General features: G+C 37.9%; 1 protein-coding gene across 3 annotated transcripts in view; it reads left to right on the top strand.

Annotated features, from left to right (window-relative positions):
• ptpn6 (protein tyrosine phosphatase non-receptor type 6) overlaps positions 1–20338 on the top strand; it is a 31492-nt gene extending 11154 nt beyond the window's left edge. For all 3 annotated transcript variants that reach the window (XM_017309239.1, XM_008431426.2, XM_017309240.1), the window contains 12 exons: positions 5258–5441; positions 7906–8022; positions 8189–8317; positions 10331–10427; positions 10521–10600; positions 10683–10829; positions 11739–11870; positions 12460–12614; positions 15345–15412; positions 15508–15659; positions 15881–15945; positions 20075–20338. In XM_017309239.1, coding sequence (XP_017164728.1) covers positions 5258–5441; positions 7906–8022; positions 8189–8317; positions 10331–10427; positions 10521–10600; positions 10683–10829; positions 11739–11870; positions 12460–12614; positions 15345–15412; positions 15508–15659; positions 15881–15945; positions 20075–20171 — 1423 coding nt within the window. In that variant the 3' untranslated portion in view covers positions 20172–20338. The remainder of the gene's footprint in view (positions 1–5257; positions 5442–7905; positions 8023–8188; positions 8318–10330; positions 10428–10520; positions 10601–10682; positions 10830–11738; positions 11871–12459; positions 12615–15344; positions 15413–15507; positions 15660–15880; positions 15946–20074) is intronic.

Genomic DNA, 20338 nt, shown 5'->3' with positions numbered 1-20338 from the left:
TGACAGCTACGTCTGGCTTCATTTTTTCACCTGAGGACGAATCAGAAACTTGATTTTGCGTTCAGAAAACTCGTCTGTCGGTTCTTGCGTTTTTGGGAAATGTGATCGTCTTTGTCACGTCTTTGTTTGGGTTTAACCAAACCCTGTGGTGATGGCAAAAAAACCCAAACTGTTATAAATCTGAGTTTTAATTGTTGGGTTCTAGTTTTAGTTCCTTTGTGAAAACTTTGTGACTGATGGTGAGATATTGGTCTTATGTGACAATAAACAAAATAAATGTTTGAGTCAGAGCTGGTTAGAGCAGCTCAAGGAAATGCAAATGAAGAAACTGGTGCATTTAATTTGTTCAAGAAAGCAGGAATCTTTCTGTTTTTAAGTTAAATTTCAGATAAAGTATTGTTCTGCCCTGGTTATTTCAGAATAACAGTATTAATGTCATACGGGTGAAATTCTTTACTATTTTTTAATTGATAAGTTGAATTAATTGTATTTCATCTACATTTTATACATTTTGCATACAATCAATCTACAGAACGATGGAAATTATGAGCAAAGGAAGTTGCAATGAGACCAAAATTTATTTCTTCGTTTGGCTTCCGCCCACAGGCTTCTATTTGTTTTTTATTTTAAGTATTACCATAGTGACGGGAAACATCATCATCCCAAAAATAAAAGCTGCAATAAATTGTCTTTAACACGTTGCTAATTCTAATATTATTTTATTATTATTATTTATTTTAAGTATGCTGCAAAATTGATCTCAGTTCACTTTTTCTTAAGTGCCAGTTTTCCTAGGAAAAGCATGTTTAGATTGAACGTGCTTTTCTTTAGCTTTCAGTTTTATGTTTAAATTGAACAAAGCAAATTGTGAAAAAATAATTATTTTTGTAAATATACACTAAAGTCTTTCTTTGGATGATTTGGTTAAATAATTCTTAAATGATTAGTCTGTCTTTAGTTTATACGGCAGATTAAAGGTAAAATCCTTGATAAAATCATCATTATTAAAAGGACTGTGACTGAGCTGTGGACATATACGTATTTCTTTTCACTTTAAGAGGAGATTTCACAAGAATTTGAATTCTACGACATATTCAGTTTATGTGCTGTGCTCTTGAATTAATTTACCAGTTTCTGCAAGGCATTAAAAAGTCTTGAATTATTGTTTTTTTTTATTTTCAGGGCGTTTATGAACCCAAACTTTCCATTCAAAGTCCTTGGCGGCGTCCTAAATTTGCACATTTGTTTATTCTTTGCTATTTCTTAAATACTGTTGTTCTTACTGATGAAACAATGTGTTATAACTCTTTGACAAAACTACAGTAGGAGTTTAAAGCTAGATATTTATTTTCAACCAGCTAATTTGTCTTGAAAATAGAGCAGTTTTATCAAGGCTTGGCATAAAATCAAGAATTTCAGTAGCTCACTCAAACCCATCTGTAAAAACCGAGACTTTTGAATGTGTTGGCACATCTTAAGCTGAACTGAAACAGGACTATACAGTAAGATTTTCAAGTAGTGCCCTTTATTCAGTTGTTTTATTATCGGAAAAACTCTCATTAGCGCCTGTTGCTAAATATAGTCTGTAGATGATACAGATAATTCACGCCTGCATGCATGCTAGACAATTCTTCCTGCTGCAGTGGCACCTTATTGAAACGCTCTACAACCTTAATTTAACCAGGAGAAAACTCCTTGAGGTCAAAGATCTCTTTTACAAGAGTTCATTTTAATGCATATTTGCTCAATTTTGCACCAGTATTTGCGTTTTTTTGCGCAGCATGCACATAAATCGAGGACGTTGCAGCTGGAGGTGGAGCTTTTCCTTCCAGCTGGAAACACTGAGCTGCTCTGATGAAGCATGCTGATGTCCAGCTAAGCCCGAGTGAAGAACACTAGTTTCTGCTGCATTTTGTGAGAATCAACTGCGAGCTGGAAGCCGTGGCCTCTAACCGCCCCACCCCTCCTCATCCTTCTCTCTCTCTTTCTGACAGTTGTCTAACTTCCCTTTTGTTTCTGCGGTTGGAAACTTTAAGTTTTGACACTTTTGAAAGCAATGGCCAGACCCCGGTGCTTGCCTTCCTCTATTGCACACTCCATCATGTTCTTGCTTACTCGCTATCTTCCTCATCTAATGCAAACTCTCTGTTGTTTCAGAAAAGTGTGCCTGCATGCATCTCCTCACGTTACCTTGCAGTGCGCTTGTCCTGATATAATTTCCCAGAAAAAGATGCAAACTCATTAAGAAAGATTTGACTTTGGTCACTAATATAAGAGATCTGCCTCAGGCTAGTTTGCAGCTTCTGCAAACCTGCATGAAAATACTTTTTTTTGGAGCGTCGTTGCATGCAGTTCTTGAATCTTATTTCATCTGGAAGAATTTCCCAAGCAGGAAAAGCAAAAAGACAAACTTGAAGCTTGCACAGAATGAAGTAGAAAACGAGAAGCAGCTAATTTACTGCAGAAGGTAGGCAAAGGGAGGGGCATTAGTGGATGTAACATATCGAAAGGGGGCAGGCTAAAAATACTCTGTCCTGTTCAGCCACGAAATCTGTCATCAGAAATTTTCCGACCGCAATGCAGGAAGTTTAGAAAAAGAAATCGAGAACTGTGCCTAAATTTAAGTCAGACTCAAGCTGCATTTGTACATTCATGGACTCAAAAATACACGGCACAGTTACGGACAAAAATAAATCCAACCTGGTTATAGCAGCTGCACATGCTGTTTTAATTCAGACGCTCTTTTTTCTTAATTGATTTTATAAGTGCTTCAGATTTAAAGTGTCGTACTCGGTTCATGATGCAGTGACCCACATCACTGACCTTAGCACAAGAGTCACAACCTCGACTTTTTCTCACCTGTGAGTCTGTGGGAGGCCGGGACAACGACAACAACAACTTGTTGGTTTCTCATACAGCAAATCTAAAAATAATGATAAAAAACTTTTCTCACAGAAAGCTTGCAGATTAAAAATACATGCAAGAGTCAGAGCGTGCATTTCACTAATATGTCGACAGCCTCACCCTGCCACACAAATTTAGTATTCATCTTGCATAACCTCTCAGGGATCTAAAAATATTATGTAATTTCACTGTTGAGCATGTGGGAATGTTATTTATACAACTGACTTTGTGAAACAAAGAATGTGGTTTACCCTGCCTGCAAAAGAACACAGCAAAGCTTAAAAATAAGTACACCCTTGATCAGTTCTAGGGTGTTCCTGGATGATGCAACCTTTGCCAGGTTATAAAATAATTTTCATCTGACCACTTGCACTCAAAACAACATGCTGTGCATTGTGAATGCTAAGATGAAGCTAAATTGAAGCCCATGCCAATGCAAAGCATGCACAAAAGTACTTAAAACCTCAAATTTACATTCTTACATTTCTTGTTTACCGTTTTTTAGTTTGTACTGAGTGACCAAAATAAGCAAAACAGATGGTAAAGCCAGATTATTTTAAAAAGAGGCATTGTAGGTACCTCATCAGTATCAGTAATCATTTAATTATTAAATTAATTTAAATACCAATGTGGTAAACATATTTTTATCAGTTTGCGTCCAACCTATTTGACATTTATTTTGAGGTAAAGCAAACTTGCCTAACATAAAATAATGTTATTTCTTTTAAACACTGAACAAGAACATCAACACTAGGGTAACGTGAGCTCATCCTGCATAAAAGCTGCACAAAAAGCTAAAGAAGTGGGAAAATAAAAATAGATGTGCCTTCACATAAGCATATAACATCACTGAGCAGAAGCTCCCCAAGCAGGAGCTGCAAGTTTAGTTTGGACCTGAGCAAAGAATATACACTCATATACCACGTCATGTCTCAGATGGTGCTGGTAAGTTTTTGTTAGTGTGGACTTGTGGTGCAGCAGAGGAAATAAAGCTGTTCTGAGAAATTTCACACTGGTGCAAAAAAGTTATTTTTGGCAGTGCAAGATTTCAGGTCACATTTTTATTAAGGATTGTTCTTTGATTTCCTCTGAAGGTCAAAGAGCACAGGATGAGGCTGAGTGATGAAATGATAAAATAAATTAGCTACAGCCTAGGCAGCATTATGTCATTAAATCTATTTTAATATTATAGGACACCTCGGCAGAAAATTATAAAACATACACAGGCTGTTATTTGACATTAAAAAAAAAGCTTTTAGCATTTTGGACAGCTACGACTGAAGTCAGAATGTGTCAGAAATTTGGGCTGTGCGTGTGGATAATTTGCATCATGAACTAATGTGTCTGTCAGACTAATAAAGTAAGACATAACATGATGTTTGAAGAAACTTTTTGTTAGAGGAACTACATTTCAGATTTTGCATGTGCATTTTAGTTAATCTTTTATCATGATGTTGCATTTAAATCTGAGAGAAAGGCATCATTTTCATCATTAATGGTTTATTACGTTAAAATTACTTCCAGTCGATTAACCAATAACGTCCTTTTAGGCCTTCATTTTATTTTGTAGTTCTGCCGCCATCCAGCAGAGGGCGCCGCTCCTTAAGCGGAGCCACTTTATTCAGGAATAAAGATGGCGGCGCCTATCAGAACGGTAAAGAAAAACGGTTCAGAACCCGGTGTAGTATGGAAAAAAAAAGTTCTTTATGCGGTTCTGTTTTGAAATATCAACAGTGGACAACTTCTTTAAGTTTCATTTTATTAACGTTTATTCAGCCGAGGTGCTGCACGACGGAGTAGCTTTAGCATATTGTGAAAAATGTAGCCGTTTATGTTATGGGGACGGTTGGTCCAGTTGATACAAGAGAAAACTCCGGTTTTTAAGAAAACAGCGGCTTATCGATTAATGGTTAAACTTTAGACTAACTCATTAATCGATAACGTGTACCTCTATACCCACCCCTGTCTTTATAAAGCTTTAGATCCTGAAGGGAGTTGATTTAATAAATGTGTTGGCATGGTTTCTGGGAGGGTAATCACAAAAGTAATGTCCTAAAACTCACTTCCTCAGCCGCTCATTAGTCATTTTGTCCCTGTGGAAGTTTGCGATTGGTTTCTAACTTTTAAAATGTTGTTAGTTAAACTTTCTTTCTTAAAATGCTGACTTTTTTAGATGATTAATCTTGACGCCGCAAGCCAGTGAAATTCACGGATGTTCTCTCATCTTGGCCAGAGCTGCTGCAGCCTTTGTCTTCTCAGGATGAGGCTGTGAAACTTTACCGTACAAACGTGTCTAATTTACCCCGGAGATTTTAAAATGTGAATCATGAGTGTGCCTCTGCCTCCCCCTCAGGTGGTACCATGGTCACCTGTCCGGCCCAAACGCAGAGAAGCTGCTCACCGCCCGAGACGAGCCGGGCACTTTCCTGGTCAGAGAGTCGCTGTCCAAACCTGGAGACTTTGTCCTCTCTGTCCTGACTGATGAAATAAGCAAAAACGGATCGAAGAGGGTCTCTCACATCAAGATAATATGCCAGGTGTGTGTCTTTTTTAAGTCTCTCTTTTTTTTTCCCTCTCCTGTGACTAAACAGAAATAGGAGGGTGTAAAACCGACTCACATCATGCAACAATACTGAGGGTTATTCCCAGAGTTGTGCAGTGAGGGCTAAAATAAAATTTCATTTCCCTGTCTTATGCAATAACAGATTTTTGTTCCTAATTCAACTGTCAGGTGTTGACCATCTGTTCTTTGTGGCTGCTAAAGTATTAAAAATTATTTTCTGTAAAAAGTCAAGAAAAGGAAACCGTTTTCTGGCCACATTAGGTGTTGATTTCTGCATAAGCAGAAATGAGAAGAAGTTTGTAAATAATCACTTTCTAAGTCATCATCGCTGTTGCGATTTTATTTTTAGCTCACTGAATTCACTATTTAGCCTGTTTAAATGGAAGCTATTGTTCCTGTACGATGGAAAAGATCTCTTAAGGCTCTTAAAGGTGATTTTTAAGAAGCTTGCAGCTCAGATCAGGTGCAGTTTCACGGTCCATCGCGCTCTAATCCTCTGAGTTTGCTTCTGTTAAAAGCAGCAGATGAATATGGCACCATGCACTGACAGGGAATTGCCCAATTATTTACACCTCTCAAACCTTTTCACAGTTTTTCATGCTGTGCCCACAAACTTCAATGTGTTTTATTTCAATTTTCTGTTTCACACCAACACAAAGTAGTGCTTAATTGTGTCGTTGAAAGAAAAAGATGCAATGTTTTTTTTTTTTTTTTACAATTACCTGAAAAGTGTGGTGTACATTTTTATTGAGCTTTTTTTTTTTACTTTTTCCTTCTCAACCAGCTTTGCATACCAGCAGACAGAAATTTGTGTACATTTTTGTTTTCAAAATAGAGTAAAAATAAATTTTCACCTTAGATTCTCAATCAGATTTAAGTGTGGACTTTAACTAGGCTGTCTAATACTGCAAAATGCTACTTTCTAATAGAGGTGAGCGATGCTGACTTAGTTTTACTGACTTAGTATTACCGTGATAGCGATAATTATTTATTTAATACTTTATTTACTTTATTACAGCCTTTAATGCACAGCCATTAATATATATATATATTAATTTACCATCAATGACTGAAATTTTTCATGAGCTTAAATCTAAATTCTTATCATGATAGGACATTTTTCATGAATAAATTATAAATGATGCCCATCGCTACTTTTTAATCTACCGACTGTATGTGTATGTCTAGATCCAGTCCGGTTTTCTTCCAGAACGGCTCTTCATTTAGGTCCATGCATTTCCACTTCTCCTCACACCAGCTGAAGAAAAGTGTCCCCACAGCATGATGCTGCCACCGCTATTTTTCATCACGTTATGTGCAGTGTCATTTTTGCATGTCAGACAGAACGTTCCATTTTGGTCTCTTCTGACCACAGAACTTTCTTCCACGTGTTTGTTGTGTCCCCTGCATGGCTTGTGGTAACGACCAGATTCTCCTGTCGGAGCTTTGGGTCTCTGCAGCTCCTCCAGAGTTACCGACGGCCTTTTGGCTGCTTCTGTGTTTTCTGCTCTTCGTCCTTGCCTGTCAGTTAAACCATTTGTAAGAGAATCAGATTCAGCCCTTTATTTCTGTCCCAATGGGCAATTAATTTTACAGCAAGTCACAACAAAAACACACCAACAATTGATATTTAGCTAGAAGGAAAAAATATTAATTACAAATTTATATTAAAAAAATTATACTAAAAATGTTCATACATATGACCATGTCTTGGAAGGCTTACTGTTTTTAGATTACTGGCTATTTTATGCCTTTGCAGAACAGTTGTGAATCTCACTGGTGTAACTTTTAAAGGTAATTGACTGCACTGGATTTTAATTTATTGTTACTGTGCTAAAGCGAGTTGAATAAACATGCATGGTGTATTTTTTTAAAAAGTTTTATTTGTGTGAAAAAAAGTTTAAAATGATTTATTCTCTCCACTTACTACTTTTATGCTACTTTTTGCTGTTCTTTTGCATAAAATCGTCATTAAATACAACAAAGTTTGAAAAAATTAAACTACAGTAGGCATTGAGGCATGGCAGTGGGAATTTATCTTATTTACAACCAACTAATTTCTCTTGAAAATGTAGCATTTTTAACAAGGTTTGGCATAAAATCTGAGTTTTTAGTAGTTGACTCAAACTCTTCTGTATTACTGACTCTTGTTTGAAGGTGTTAGAGCGTCTGAGACTGAACTCAACTAACATTTTAAATAAATACAACCAAGTTTTAAAAAGTGAAAACTGGAGTTGTCAGTGAGTCAAGTTTATGACCAGTTTTACAGTTTTATGACTAGGTCAAAAATACTCCTTGCATGGTTTATTTAACTTTAATTACTTGATATTTTAATTGCATGGCTTTTCTTTGAATCCTTTCTTCATCTTTATGAGGTTTGTTTATTTGATGTTTGATCAAGTACACGTTAACGGTGTGATTCTTTGTGATTTGTGCAGAATGACCGGTACACGGTCGGAGGCTCAGACATGTTCGACACGCTGACAGACCTGGTGGATTTCTACAAGCGCAAAGGCATCGAGGAGATTTCTGGAAACTGGGTCCATCTCAGACAGGTCTGACTTATTTATGAAACTGCAGTGAGTGTGCAACGCAGCTCACAGCGTGGCCACAATGATAGGAAAAATTAACTCACACATTTGCATTTGGCCTTTAAGGGGTGAGGTGTGGCGCTTTCATTAGCGTGTCTTTGATCTCGTGTCCTTTTTCTTCTTCCTGCAGCCCTATTTCTCCACCAGGGTGATCGCGTCAGACATCGACAGCCGAGTGAAGCAGTTGGACCTCACCTCAGACAAGCCGCTCGAGGGCGAAGGAGAAAAGAGCAAAGCTGGCTTCTGGGAAGAATTCGATGTGAGATTAATCTGGCCGTAGTCGTATTTATATCAATGAGTTGGTGTTTTGTTGATTTTTTTTTTTTTTTCTTTTTTAACGGGTGAAACACAGGAACCTCCCGAAGTGGGCCAAATTAAAATAAACACCAGTCGCCTTTTCAGAAACTTTCCATCAGCATTTCTACTTTCACTTCATTATTACAGGGCAGAAACTAGGGCAGACATTGTGTGCGACTCTTGTGGGGGTAATATACAAGACGAGCCTTAACGGGCGTACGATGACATACGATGTCAGCAATTTATGATCAGAGTTAACGGCAGGGTTTGCAAAATGAGTGACATCTTTTTCATTACCGATTTATCTGAGTGTATTTTTAGCAGATGAACTCACTGTTGCTATTAAACATGGCTATTCTGAGCTGGGAGCATTAGCAAACCTAAACCTACTTCAGTTTATGAAGCATAAACTCTGAGAGAAGCAACAAGAGTTCACAGCTGGAAGCTAAAATTAGGATGTTTCAGATTACCCCCCGACCATGTGTCATTTACATACATGTTAATGTTACTTCATGATAATAGTGGAGGAAATATTCAGACATATTAGTCAAATAAGACTTCATTAAAATACATAAGGTTTATATGTAAACGGTGCTTCTTTTGACTTTTATATTTGAGATGATATCAGCTTCCTCTTATTTCTTAATTCTTTGCTTCACAGTTTTTTAATCTTTCAAGGTGTCTACTGAATTTTCCTCTACACTCTGAAAGTATTTCCGGCAGATTTCTCTCCCATTTTATAATTATTTTGGAGGGGGGGGGGTTGTTGCTGAGCTCCTTAGATCAAGTTCACAACAACTAAACAAAAAGTCTTAAATTTTAGTTTTGATGCCTTTGTTCCTAGCAGCCTGTCACAAAGACTTTCTTTCTGCAATAACATTCAGGGCTAAAACTGGGCAGTTTTTGCCAGAACAGTGATTAAAAAAGAAATAATTGTTCAGATCTTGTGTCAAAAGTTTACAGGAGTTTTTAATGTTTCATAAGATCACCTCTTTCAGATGCTTGTTTGTCTGCTGTAAGGTTTCTGGCCTCACACTTCTTCTTTTGTCTTCTTCTTGTTAAATTTCCTCTTTTTTTTTTTGACACTGCACATCATACCGAAGTTTTTTTTTATCTGAAACATCCAAAAACAAAAAAATCTGCCTCAGTTCTGGAAAAGCTGAAGAAACTCAAACGGACTCGGGACTATTTCGGCCGTATCAGACCAACATTTAAGCTGAAATGAGAAATTTAAACAAAAATATATGTTTGTTAGATGATTCGGGTAAATGTAACACTGCATGAGAATTGCAGTGACTTTTTAATCTGACTTTTTAAATCTGAATTCAAAAAGTCCGATTTTATGTTGGTTTTTACTGGTGAGAAACTGCAAGTGGCTCACCTGTTTTTATTAAATAGCTTTATTCAACTATAAGCAAAAGTTTAGAGTTTTCATTTTTATATTTCATATATTTTATATTTTTATTTCTAAATAAAATACTACAAACCTGGACAACTATCAAAGGATGCTTCATCCATTGCCTTGAACATGTGTTTAAAATCACTTGGCTTAATTAAGAAACACAAAGCGTTTCTGCTGAAACGATCAAACTACTGCATGTCTCAACCTGCTTCAGGCTATTGCATAAATAAATAATGGTTTATGTTAATGTAAACAAGCTATAAATATTAACATAAATGTATTATTATTGCAGTAATATTTTATTTTACTTAAAGCAATATTTAATTGTGAAATGTTGCCCAGCCTAATTATGAAGCAGCATAATGGAGAGATAATCCATATTAGTAAATGTAGTTTAATCCCGCCCATTTTATTCCACTGGTTTAAAATCTGGTGGCTTTAATGTAAAGCTGCGTCTTAATTGGTCAAATGAGAATATGCGTCTTTGTTGCATTTCTTGTTTTGTGTAAATCTGACCTGGTTAATGTTAAATTTTGATATTAAACGTAGTTGTGTGACTTCTTGTGCCGACAGGCTCTCCAGAAGATGGAGGCGAAGGTGAAGAAGAGCAGAGAGGAAGGTCAAAGACCAGAGAATAAGAGCAAAAACAGATACAAGAACATCCTTCCATGTGAGTTTGATTCTGTAAATAAGATCCACGCATTCTGCTGCTGAATTCGACCAATTACGCCGTTTCCTCACGCCGTTTGTTTTCTCTCGCAAGTCAACGACACCAGAGTCATCCTGCAGAACACTGATCCCAACGTTGTCGGCTCAGATTACATAAACGCCAATTACGTGAAAGTAAGTCCCTGCAGACTCAAAGGCAAACGGCACCGGGCTCGTTGGTTTGTTTGTGTGTTGATTCTCTGATCCGTCTTTGCAGGACAAACTCTGGGAGGCCGGAGGACAGAAAGTTTACATCGCCACCCAGGGTTGCCTAGCAACAACTGTGAACGACTTCTGGCAGATGGTGTGGCAAGAGAAAACGCATGTGATCGTCATGACGACACGAGAGGTTGAGAAAGGCCGGGTGGGTATCAAAAAATATGCTAAACTTATCATTAGGCATCATTAAAAACATTTGAACTGATAAAAATAAGTTATTAGGATTAATTAGAAAAAGAAGTTATTATAGTTTAGATAGAAAGAAAACCATGAATACAGTGGGAAAATAATTACTCTCTACGCTTTTCTACATTTTGTCATTTTCTTGTTTCAAAATGACGAAGGGGGAAGACCTCCTTTACTCTGATGACCCTAAATAAACTCCAGTGCAATCAATTTGCTTCACCAGCTACTTCATTATTAAACACTGTGCAGTTTAGTCTCTGCATAAATAAAGTTACTTTGAGATGACCTCACATGTTTATATTGTAAAACGTAGCAAACACATGGAACACCACGTCACCCTGAATATACCACAGTGAAACACGGTGGTGGTGGCAGCATGCTGTGTGGCTAGTTTTCTTCAGCAGAAGTTGAGAAACTGATCAGAGTTGATGGAAAAATGGACGGATGGGCAACACAGACACTAAACACACAACCAGAGCAAAAGCTAAATTCAGAATCAAAATCTGTAAACTTGGAAAATTAAGGGAGTGTGGTTAAACATAAGTGCACGCCACACTTTTCAGATTTTATTTGTAAAAATCTCCAAGTGTAATTTCTTTTCTATTTCACAGTTATGTTTCTATTTCACAGTTATGTTTCTATTGGGATTTATTTGAAATCCCAATAAAATACACTGAAGTTTGTGGTTTTAATGTGACTCGGTTGGAAAAAAGTTCTGGGGTAGTTAACAGTTCTGTGAGTGAAAAAGAGGAAGGTGCTAAAGTATAATAATTGTCATGCAATTTTTGTGACAACTTTGAACTTCTGAAGTGCAGAAAAAGCAAATGACTCGTTGATAAACGTGTTTGTTCTCTCTAACGTTGTGCAGAATAAATGTGTGCCGTACTGGCCTGATTGCCAAGAACCCAAGGAGGTCGGCGCCTACGTGGTTTCCTGCGAGTCGGAGTTGGAAGCTACGGATTACAAAGTCCGACTTTTGCATATTGCTCCTGTGAACCAGGTATTTTGTATTTGTATTTATTTATTCATTTAAAAGTGGTTTGTAAAAACAAATAATGCAAGTCACCAGTAGAGCATATGTGCATAAATAACCAAGATCAAAATAATTAGCTTACCGCTACTTTTCTGTTTGAAAATGAGTATGAAGAAGTGAACGTTTGTTTAATCCTAATTTAGTTAAATATATCACCTACGGACTCAGTAATTAAAAGCATGTTGTGGTGTTTATATGTCTGTTAAATTTATATGCTAAAGAACTGACAAGTTATTTTTTATAAAACAGGGTTATTACAAACTGACAAGAAAATGTACTGACCCATAATAACAACTAGACCTACAGCATCAGAATATTTACCAACTCTTTGCCAATGTACACCAAATAATATACTTTATAACCTGAGTTACATAACAAATGAAATAAAATAAAAAACTAGTGATGTTAATAAAGATAGTAGAATAACAACGATTGTCTACTAGTAATGGTAAAAGTAGCAGAAGTAATTAACTTTCAAACCTCTTAACATCTGCACATTTGTGTGAACGTATCTTTAGTTTCTTTTAGTGACTTTTTAAGTTTGTTTTATCCGCAGCCCAAGCTCTCCCGTCCCATTTGGCACTACCAGTACCTCAGCTGGCCGGACCACGGCGTCCCCCAGCAGCCGGGCGGCGTCCTCAGCTTCCTCACACAAGTCAACGCTAAGCAGGCCGAATACCCCGAGGCCGGCCCCATGATCATCCACTGCAGGTACCCACCGGCTAAACCCCGAAAGCGTAGCGCGGCGTCTTGTTTTGTTGCAAAGCACATGCTTCATAATCCTGCGCTATCAGGTAATGCTTTAAGATTAAAAAGAACATTTTTCCAGGATTACGATTGGTATGGCTGTAAGTCTTGGAGTTTGTTTTCTATAGGATTTGAGGCCAGTTTCATTTTGCAGCACAGAAAAGAAAAAAATGTGTTTATTGAAATAATTGCCTTAGAATTAGGGCTGCACACTATTAGGAAAACATGCAGAAGTTCTGGTGAATTTTGCATTAACACTGTGACTTGCACTAAATAAAGGGTAGTCGTGTTTTTCTGCTTTAAATTCACAGCAGATATATATAGATCCCAGATTAGGAGACGTCTGTCTAGCCACTGGGAAAAATTTATTTTATTCATCTAATCAACAGCATGAAGATTTTATTGAAAAACAGTGTTCTGTACAGCTGCAACAAAGCTAAAGAAACCGTAAAAACGCTATACTAGGCTGTTTTAGGTTGGGATAATGACTTTATATTCTTGTGTCAGTATATTTAATATGTAAGCATGTAACATGACTTTACATGCTTACTCAGCTAAAACGTTGATCTGCAAATCAACAAAATGAGCAATGCGGAGATCACCAATGTTGGGAAAAGTTGAGACCTTAAGGTGTGTTTACACCAAGCGCGGTTTGAGCGTCAGGCGTGTTTGGTTTACATTCAAAGTCTTAAGTGGAGGCGAGTGGAGGTCGAGTTGAGGGCGCGTCGCGTTTCATGTGTCTAGTGCAGCACAATTTGAAGAGTTTGGAGCGTTTGACACGTCCAACGCATCCGACACACCTGGCAAGTAGGCTGGCAACGATCAACTGCTAGAGCGATTGTGACGCGTCTGACGTGTCAAAATCGCCTCCAGATAGACTTTAAATGTAAACCTGACCCACAAAACGCTTCGGTGTAGAGCAAAATGTCAAGCGTCTGGATTCAAAGTGCACACGGATTAAACATGAAGCATCAGAAGAGTTTTTCATGAAGGCAGCGCATTTGGTGTGAAATGTTGGGTTACATCTGTTAAAATATTTATCAATATTTATCACCTCTAACTTTATTTGTTGTAATTAGGCCTGTCGCAATAAACGATAAATCAATTAATCGGACGATAAAAAAAAACCTATCGAGATCATTTTAATTATCGTCTTTATCGTCTCTTCCTGCCTTTTTTCTTTCTGTTGATGACGCTGAGTGAAAAAGGCTCAGCTCCGTTGCTCTCCACTGACCCTCCCTTCCTCATTTCCTTAGTCTAATGTCCAGCATACACTACACGACTTGTCGGCCCATTTTCAAACCCTGAAAGACACATTAGCCGACAGAAATCCTAGGTATAACGGTTCGATCGGGTTTATCGTGCCGTGTGATGTCCAGCCACATGGGCACATAATAATGGCTACAAGTCCAGTTAACTAATTTTAAAATCAGTCATTAATCAATGCTTTACTAGAATCTACCTGTGATGCATGTGGCTATAGAGTCAGCGTAAAGTCCTGACTGAATGAAAATAATTATAACCTATTTATGTCACGTTAACGAAGAACAGCTGAAAACCTACCGGGTTCATCAACTGCGGTAGCAATTTGGCTCCAACTCCTCCCCTTGTCATTTCTATATTCTTTGCACGAAACGTTAAATAAATATTAATGTTGTTTCCACATATCATCTCCAATGTCCGCTGGACTTCAGGTTGCGCGTGTCAGCTGTTTGGGATTCCCCTCCGTAATTTCCCCTCAGAAAGCAGGAGGAGAATCCGTGCTTTCGAATTGGCTACCTGTCACATTCAGTGTTAAGCTCCCAGTCGGGAAAAACCCCTGATTTAGATCGGAGCGACCACGGCGATCTACTGCAGGATGATCGGTTAGATCGGCCAACGATCTAAGATTGTCATAAGGAGAAATAGGGGCAAAAAATGGTGCAGTGTGAACTATTGCATTAGGTAGTGGGATGTGCCGGTTTTCTCTATTTAAATCTAGTGATTACTGAAGGGCAATATAGTACACAGACTTCATAATCTACACTCTTTTGGTTGAATGCAGTATTTATTTCCACTTTGGCTTTATGTTGTTTAGTTTTTATTCAAGTATGTTTTTTGTTAATGGAGACTGAGAATCCATTTTATTTTTGGTTGTTTTGTTTATTTAGTTTATCAGTTCCAGTGTTACGTGTTATTTTGAAAATAAATATCAGGAAATCGCATGTATTATTAGTAATTTCCATTAAATCAGCGTCAAAAGGTCTTGAAACAATATTATCGTTTATCGCAATAATTTCTTTAGACAATTAATCGTTCAGCAAAATTTGTTATCGTGACAGGCCTAGTTGTAATCAAGTGGTAGTCATAGCACAGGGTTCCGTTGCAGTCTGTGAAAAAAAAGTTTAACTAATGTATTTCCCTGAATAGATGTAAAATACTCCACATTTAAAATCTTAAATGTCGCTTGCACTGTAGTTTTTTATGTACACTTTAAAAATACTCTAACAAGATGAGAGAACCATCAAGATAAATCTAAATTCACTTGCATTCCAGTTTGATTATTACATCAAGCTCATATCAGTTACTGGTAAAAGGTAGCTGATATCAGACTGATATTTCTGTCATGTTATCAGATAAAGTATTGATTTTCATTTTCTCCTCAGTTACATTCACATTTCATTCAGTATTTTTTTTCTCTGTAAATCTGTGCAGTGCTGGAATCGGTCGGACGGGTACCATCGTGGTGATTGATATGATCCTCGAGAGTATTGATACTCTAGGTAAAAAATTTAAAAAAAGAGTGGAAATAATCCTCGTTTCTGCTTATTTATTTTGTCCCTCTGTCTTCCTGACTGACGTCTTGATTTCCCTGCAGGTCTGGACTGCGACATAGACATCTCCAAATACATACAGATGGTGCGAGAGCAGCGCTCTGGCATGGTGCAGACCGAGGCTCAGTATAAGTTCATCTACCTGGCTGTTTCCGAGTACATACAGACCACTAAGGCCAAAGAGAGCGCCTCAAAGGTGAGACAGCTGGACGGAGGAGCGATATCGCTCCCCTTCGTCCTCTACGTGAGCCGACTGGTTCACTGCCAGCAGAGCGATACGCAATCAGAAGAGCTGAACGTTGACCCACTGAGACAAAACAATCGACCACAGACTCAGAAACCGCCGTGCAGCCTCTCTGTGTTTGACTAATTCTGTAACAGACGTGTCTGAAACACCCATGTTTGTCTCTTCCTCAGGAAACCGACACCGAGTATGGAAATCTGCAGCTCAAACACCAGCCAGCCAGCAGGAAGGTGTCAAAGTGAGTGAAGCAAATGGCTTTAAAACATTCACACCGGTCCTCTAAATGTCACACTGCCTCCCCGTTTTATTTAAAAACGTGACAGAGCGTGTTTAGGCTGAGGTTTGCTGCTGGTGGGAGGAGCTGAGCTGCAGACTGTGTGGGGGAACAGCAGGGGAGCCTGCAGCTGGACTTTGATATGGTCTTTTCTTCTTCTTTCTAAAAACCACAGTGCAGCAGTTTTCAATGCCAGGCACGCTGCTTGTAATAAGAGGTAGAGAAAACAATCATTTTAAAACTTTAAAGGGGATTTATTATTCAGAATTCACATTATGCATGACCTTTATTCTTGAATTATGATTTCAACTGCTCTTTAAAAACTACCCACTTGTTATTTGGCACTAAGTTAAGTCGCAATCAACAGCCACTGTGCCATCACCTACCAACAAAAGCAGAGCTCCAGCACATTTGGTCAGCTGGTTTTACCGCTGTATGCACTGTACAATGGCTGCTGGAAAAGACAAGTGTTTTCTTGGCAACTTAACATTCAGAAAGCACTTCTTGCAGAAACTTGCTGCATTCTTGTTGGTGTGCAGAAAGATGTTCAGTTCTTTAGTTGTGCATCTGTTTGCTGCCATTGTCATGTGTGAGTGTAAACGCTGAATTGGGGGCAGGGGGCAGTAGCAGCTAATTTGGATTTAAAGTGACAAGAGGCTCTAAAACAGCTCAGTATAACAGGAGCTCAAAATGGGCAGAACTGATCAGACTAAAATGTCATCATCTAAGAATAATTTAATGCAAAAAACTGTAATGAACATGTTTTGAGTAGGCCACAGAGCTATCCTAAGCTGCATAATAGTGACATAATGTTTACAGAATGTGGTATGTGAGCTGCAGTAAGTCTCTGAAGGTGTTTCTATGAGATGTGACTTTAATTGTCACCAATACGTGGAGGTACGGTCTGCGCTCTTCACTCGGTTCAAAATATAACCAGAAAACTTCAAAATGTGTCACACAGCAGTAAATTAATTTAAAATTTACCAAACAAACAGTAACAAAGGTTATTACAAAAATATTTTTGTACATGACATTTATAAAATCTTCTATGTTCAAAGTTACGCGCACATATTTTCAAACACGTAGAAGGACGTCTAAGCATTTTCTCCTCCATATGTGATGTTAACAGTGTAAACCCTTCCTGTTTTTCTTCCTTATAAATTCAGACATTTATATAAAGTAAGATCACTTAGCCTAAGCAACCCAAATGATGATGTCATGGCTTTGTAAGCTTCTGATAGGTTCATTTACAACTTTAGGCTCCAACCAGAGCATGGGTCTGCAAATTCAGTACACAATCTGCCAAAGAGGGGATTTAGTGTTGGTTCAGGTATGTGGAACAGGCACGCATCAGTAGAACTGGAGGACTGGAGATGCTAGTTTCAACACGAACGTTCAGCCATCATGTTGTTCTGGAAGGAGACGGGTTCTGTGACCCAGAATGCAATCTGTTTCCAGAACAGCTGCACTCGTTCATACAATTTAATAGTTTCATCGACGGGAAAGAAAATCTTCTCTGAAAAACGTACATTTAGATTATCTTTATAACTGTGATCCTCTTATTACCATTAAATCAATTCAAACTGGATGTTGTTTGCAGTTTTTAAGTGTCTAAAACAGTGATATTGAATATTTGTTTCAGTTTGTGAACTGTGAGATGAAAGCACTGACCCTTTGCACATGTACTTATTTATTTTGCATCTGTAGCTGCAATTTAAAAAACAATTCAGGTTGTCTTCATTGCACATGGGTCATGAGTGAGTCGGCCCATCTTAATGTTCCTCCTTAATAATCCGTTAAAGCACATTAGCTGACAGAATCTTTAATTATGTAATATAAAAACTTCCCTGCTGTTCTTTAGGTTACTCACCTGCAGGATTCACTGAAAGCAACAAGAAACTGAGCAGCAAAAAAGCCATTTGTCATTTTGAAAGAAAGACTTGTAGTAGAAAAGTGCATTTTGAGGAGGATTTTTCAGACTTTAACTTCTAACGCCTCCTCATTTCTAACACAGAGCCACTCATAACGCTGCTGCACCATATTCACTAATGTCACTGTTTTCAGTTGATATCCTTCATCCAGAAACTGGGGCAGTGCTTACTCTGTCCGCTCTGGTAAAACACGCAGTCAGTACTTTTACTTCCTCTTGCCTGTAGCTGCTGTTCCTCTGCGAACTGTGAGAACCAGAAGTTAAAAGAAGCTGCATCAGTTTACAGCCGAGCTAAAACTCTCAGACGGGTTGGTGGGCAGTCGAGCACACCCGTCATTCATAATGCTGCTTTTCATTAGACAAGCCAGCTCTGCTCCTCTGTGCCCAGTTTTTTGTTTTGTTTTTAGAGTGTAAGCAGTGTGTTTAAACACATGACTCGATGATTAATGTGTTGCTTCATTTTTATGTCAAGAGAAAAAGGGCCAACTGTAGTTCTGGGTTTTTGTCGTGTGCAAAAGAAGGTTTCCAACTTAAACGAGTTTAAATGTGTCATTTGCACTTATAGAAGGATCTGTGTATTAATGTGAAGTTTCAAAGGTTTAGAAAGATTTTATTACCTGTTCTGCAGGTGAAGGTATGTACAGTTCTGGTCAAATGCCAACATCATATTCTGTATACATAACTTAGACCTTTAAAGTATATAACTTTTACATACTTTTACAAGATAAATGTTATACATTTGTTGAAACTGTCAACATGTGGTGACAGTTTAATATGAGACAGATAATCTGTGAAAAGTTTGAGCTCCTCTGCCCACTCCCAGAGCCAGAAGGGGGGTCTTAACGCTGACAATCACAATCTTGTGTGACGCTGCCCAACTCACTAACCCCTCCCAGCTTGTTCTCTGCTATGCTGCAGCTAGCATAGCTCAAGCTAGTTAGCATGGTCTATAACAGCAGCTAAACTTTTTTCCTGTAAGTTGTTTTTACACCATTAGCAAATTTAGCAGCATGTACATGAGGTTGATTGACAGTACTGAGCCCTGCCTCCTGGCTCTGATTTCTTCAGGCGACAGTAGCAGTTCAGGTTGTAGGTGGAGGAAATTGATCTTTTCACAGATTCTCTGACTCGTAACAAACTGTCATGACGTAGTGATGATTTAAACAAATGTAAAAATAAAAGCATATTTATAAAAGTTATATTCTGCAGCTTTAAATGATTTATGTGAACAATTTATTTTGAAGGTGGAAATAATTTCAATGATTTAAAAAAACCTTGTTGCTGCAGTAGATTTTTTTTTCCTCATCTACACGGTTAAAATTTTACATGCAGGCTCACAAATATACATCAGCTAGTTCACAGTTATCTACTCTTCTGGAAGCTGCACTCTGACAACATGCTTCTAGCCATCAGGGTTTAAAATATTTTTTTAGAAGGCAAGTTTCCATACATACTACTTAATTTATCTTAATGAATCAAGATTTGGACATTGAGCTGTTAATCGTTTAACCATTATTTAAACAGGAAGTCAATGGAGATTTGGCCAAGAGGCAAACTGATGTTAATTTATGGCGAAGATGAATAGTTTTTTCCAAAACTTCACCGACTTTAGGTAATTTAAAACTACCACTATAGCCAGAAAACCCCAAAAAGCTGAATAAAAGATATCTTTAAGAAAACAATTTATTTGACCTTGAACGTGTTGATTTTGGAGAAAGGCCTTTTTTCTCTGTCTGGACTGTTTAGTCTATGGGTGAGATAAAACAGGTGTCACTGCGAGGCTTTCGTTAAGCCTCAGTGCTTCTGGATCGTTCCTGGACATTTAAGAGAGAGTTTGGGACGGATGAGCTTAATGGGTGACAAACAAGATTCTTTGCTGTGCAAACAAACCAGATACCATGTTTGTTTGTTCAATTGACTGAAAAGGGTTTTGTGACCTCTGAGCAGCTTAGTTGTTCATAAACAAGTGAGCAAAGTTCCAATTATCCAATTATAAACACACACTACATCCACACTGACCCAGTTGGAGCGCTCAGTAGTTGGCCGGCAGAGTTGATTTATTATTTTTCATGGATGGTTTGCTGTTCTGTTTTTGTTGGTATTCTCCTGCTCCTCTCTTTTTAACACCTCAAGAAATCAACGTTTGTTTTTGTGTTTTCCCAGGAACAAGGAGGACGTCTACGAGAATCTGTCGAAAGGAAAGAAGGATGTGAAAAAATCAAAGTCTGAGAAGAAAACGGGATCGGTGAAGAAAAAATAGACGACACGGGAGCGAGGTTTCTTAGTGTCATATTTATGCAGGCATGTTTTTGTTAAGGAAGTGGAGATCACTGAATATAAATTAACTGTTAAAAATGATATTTCATACAGCAAGTGAGTGGTTGGATTGAGTTTGTTGAAAATAAAAGCAGAATATGTGAAACGCGG

This window comes from Poecilia reticulata, linkage group LG16 (genome assembly GCF_000633615.1).
Source record: "Poecilia reticulata strain Guanapo linkage group LG16, Guppy_female_1.0+MT, whole genome shotgun sequence".
In the NCBI taxonomy this organism is placed as follows: domain Eukaryota; kingdom Metazoa; phylum Chordata; class Actinopteri; order Cyprinodontiformes; family Poeciliidae; genus Poecilia; species Poecilia reticulata.
Note: the sequence above shows the minus strand (reverse complement) of the source record. Positions and strands in the feature narration are given on the sequence as shown.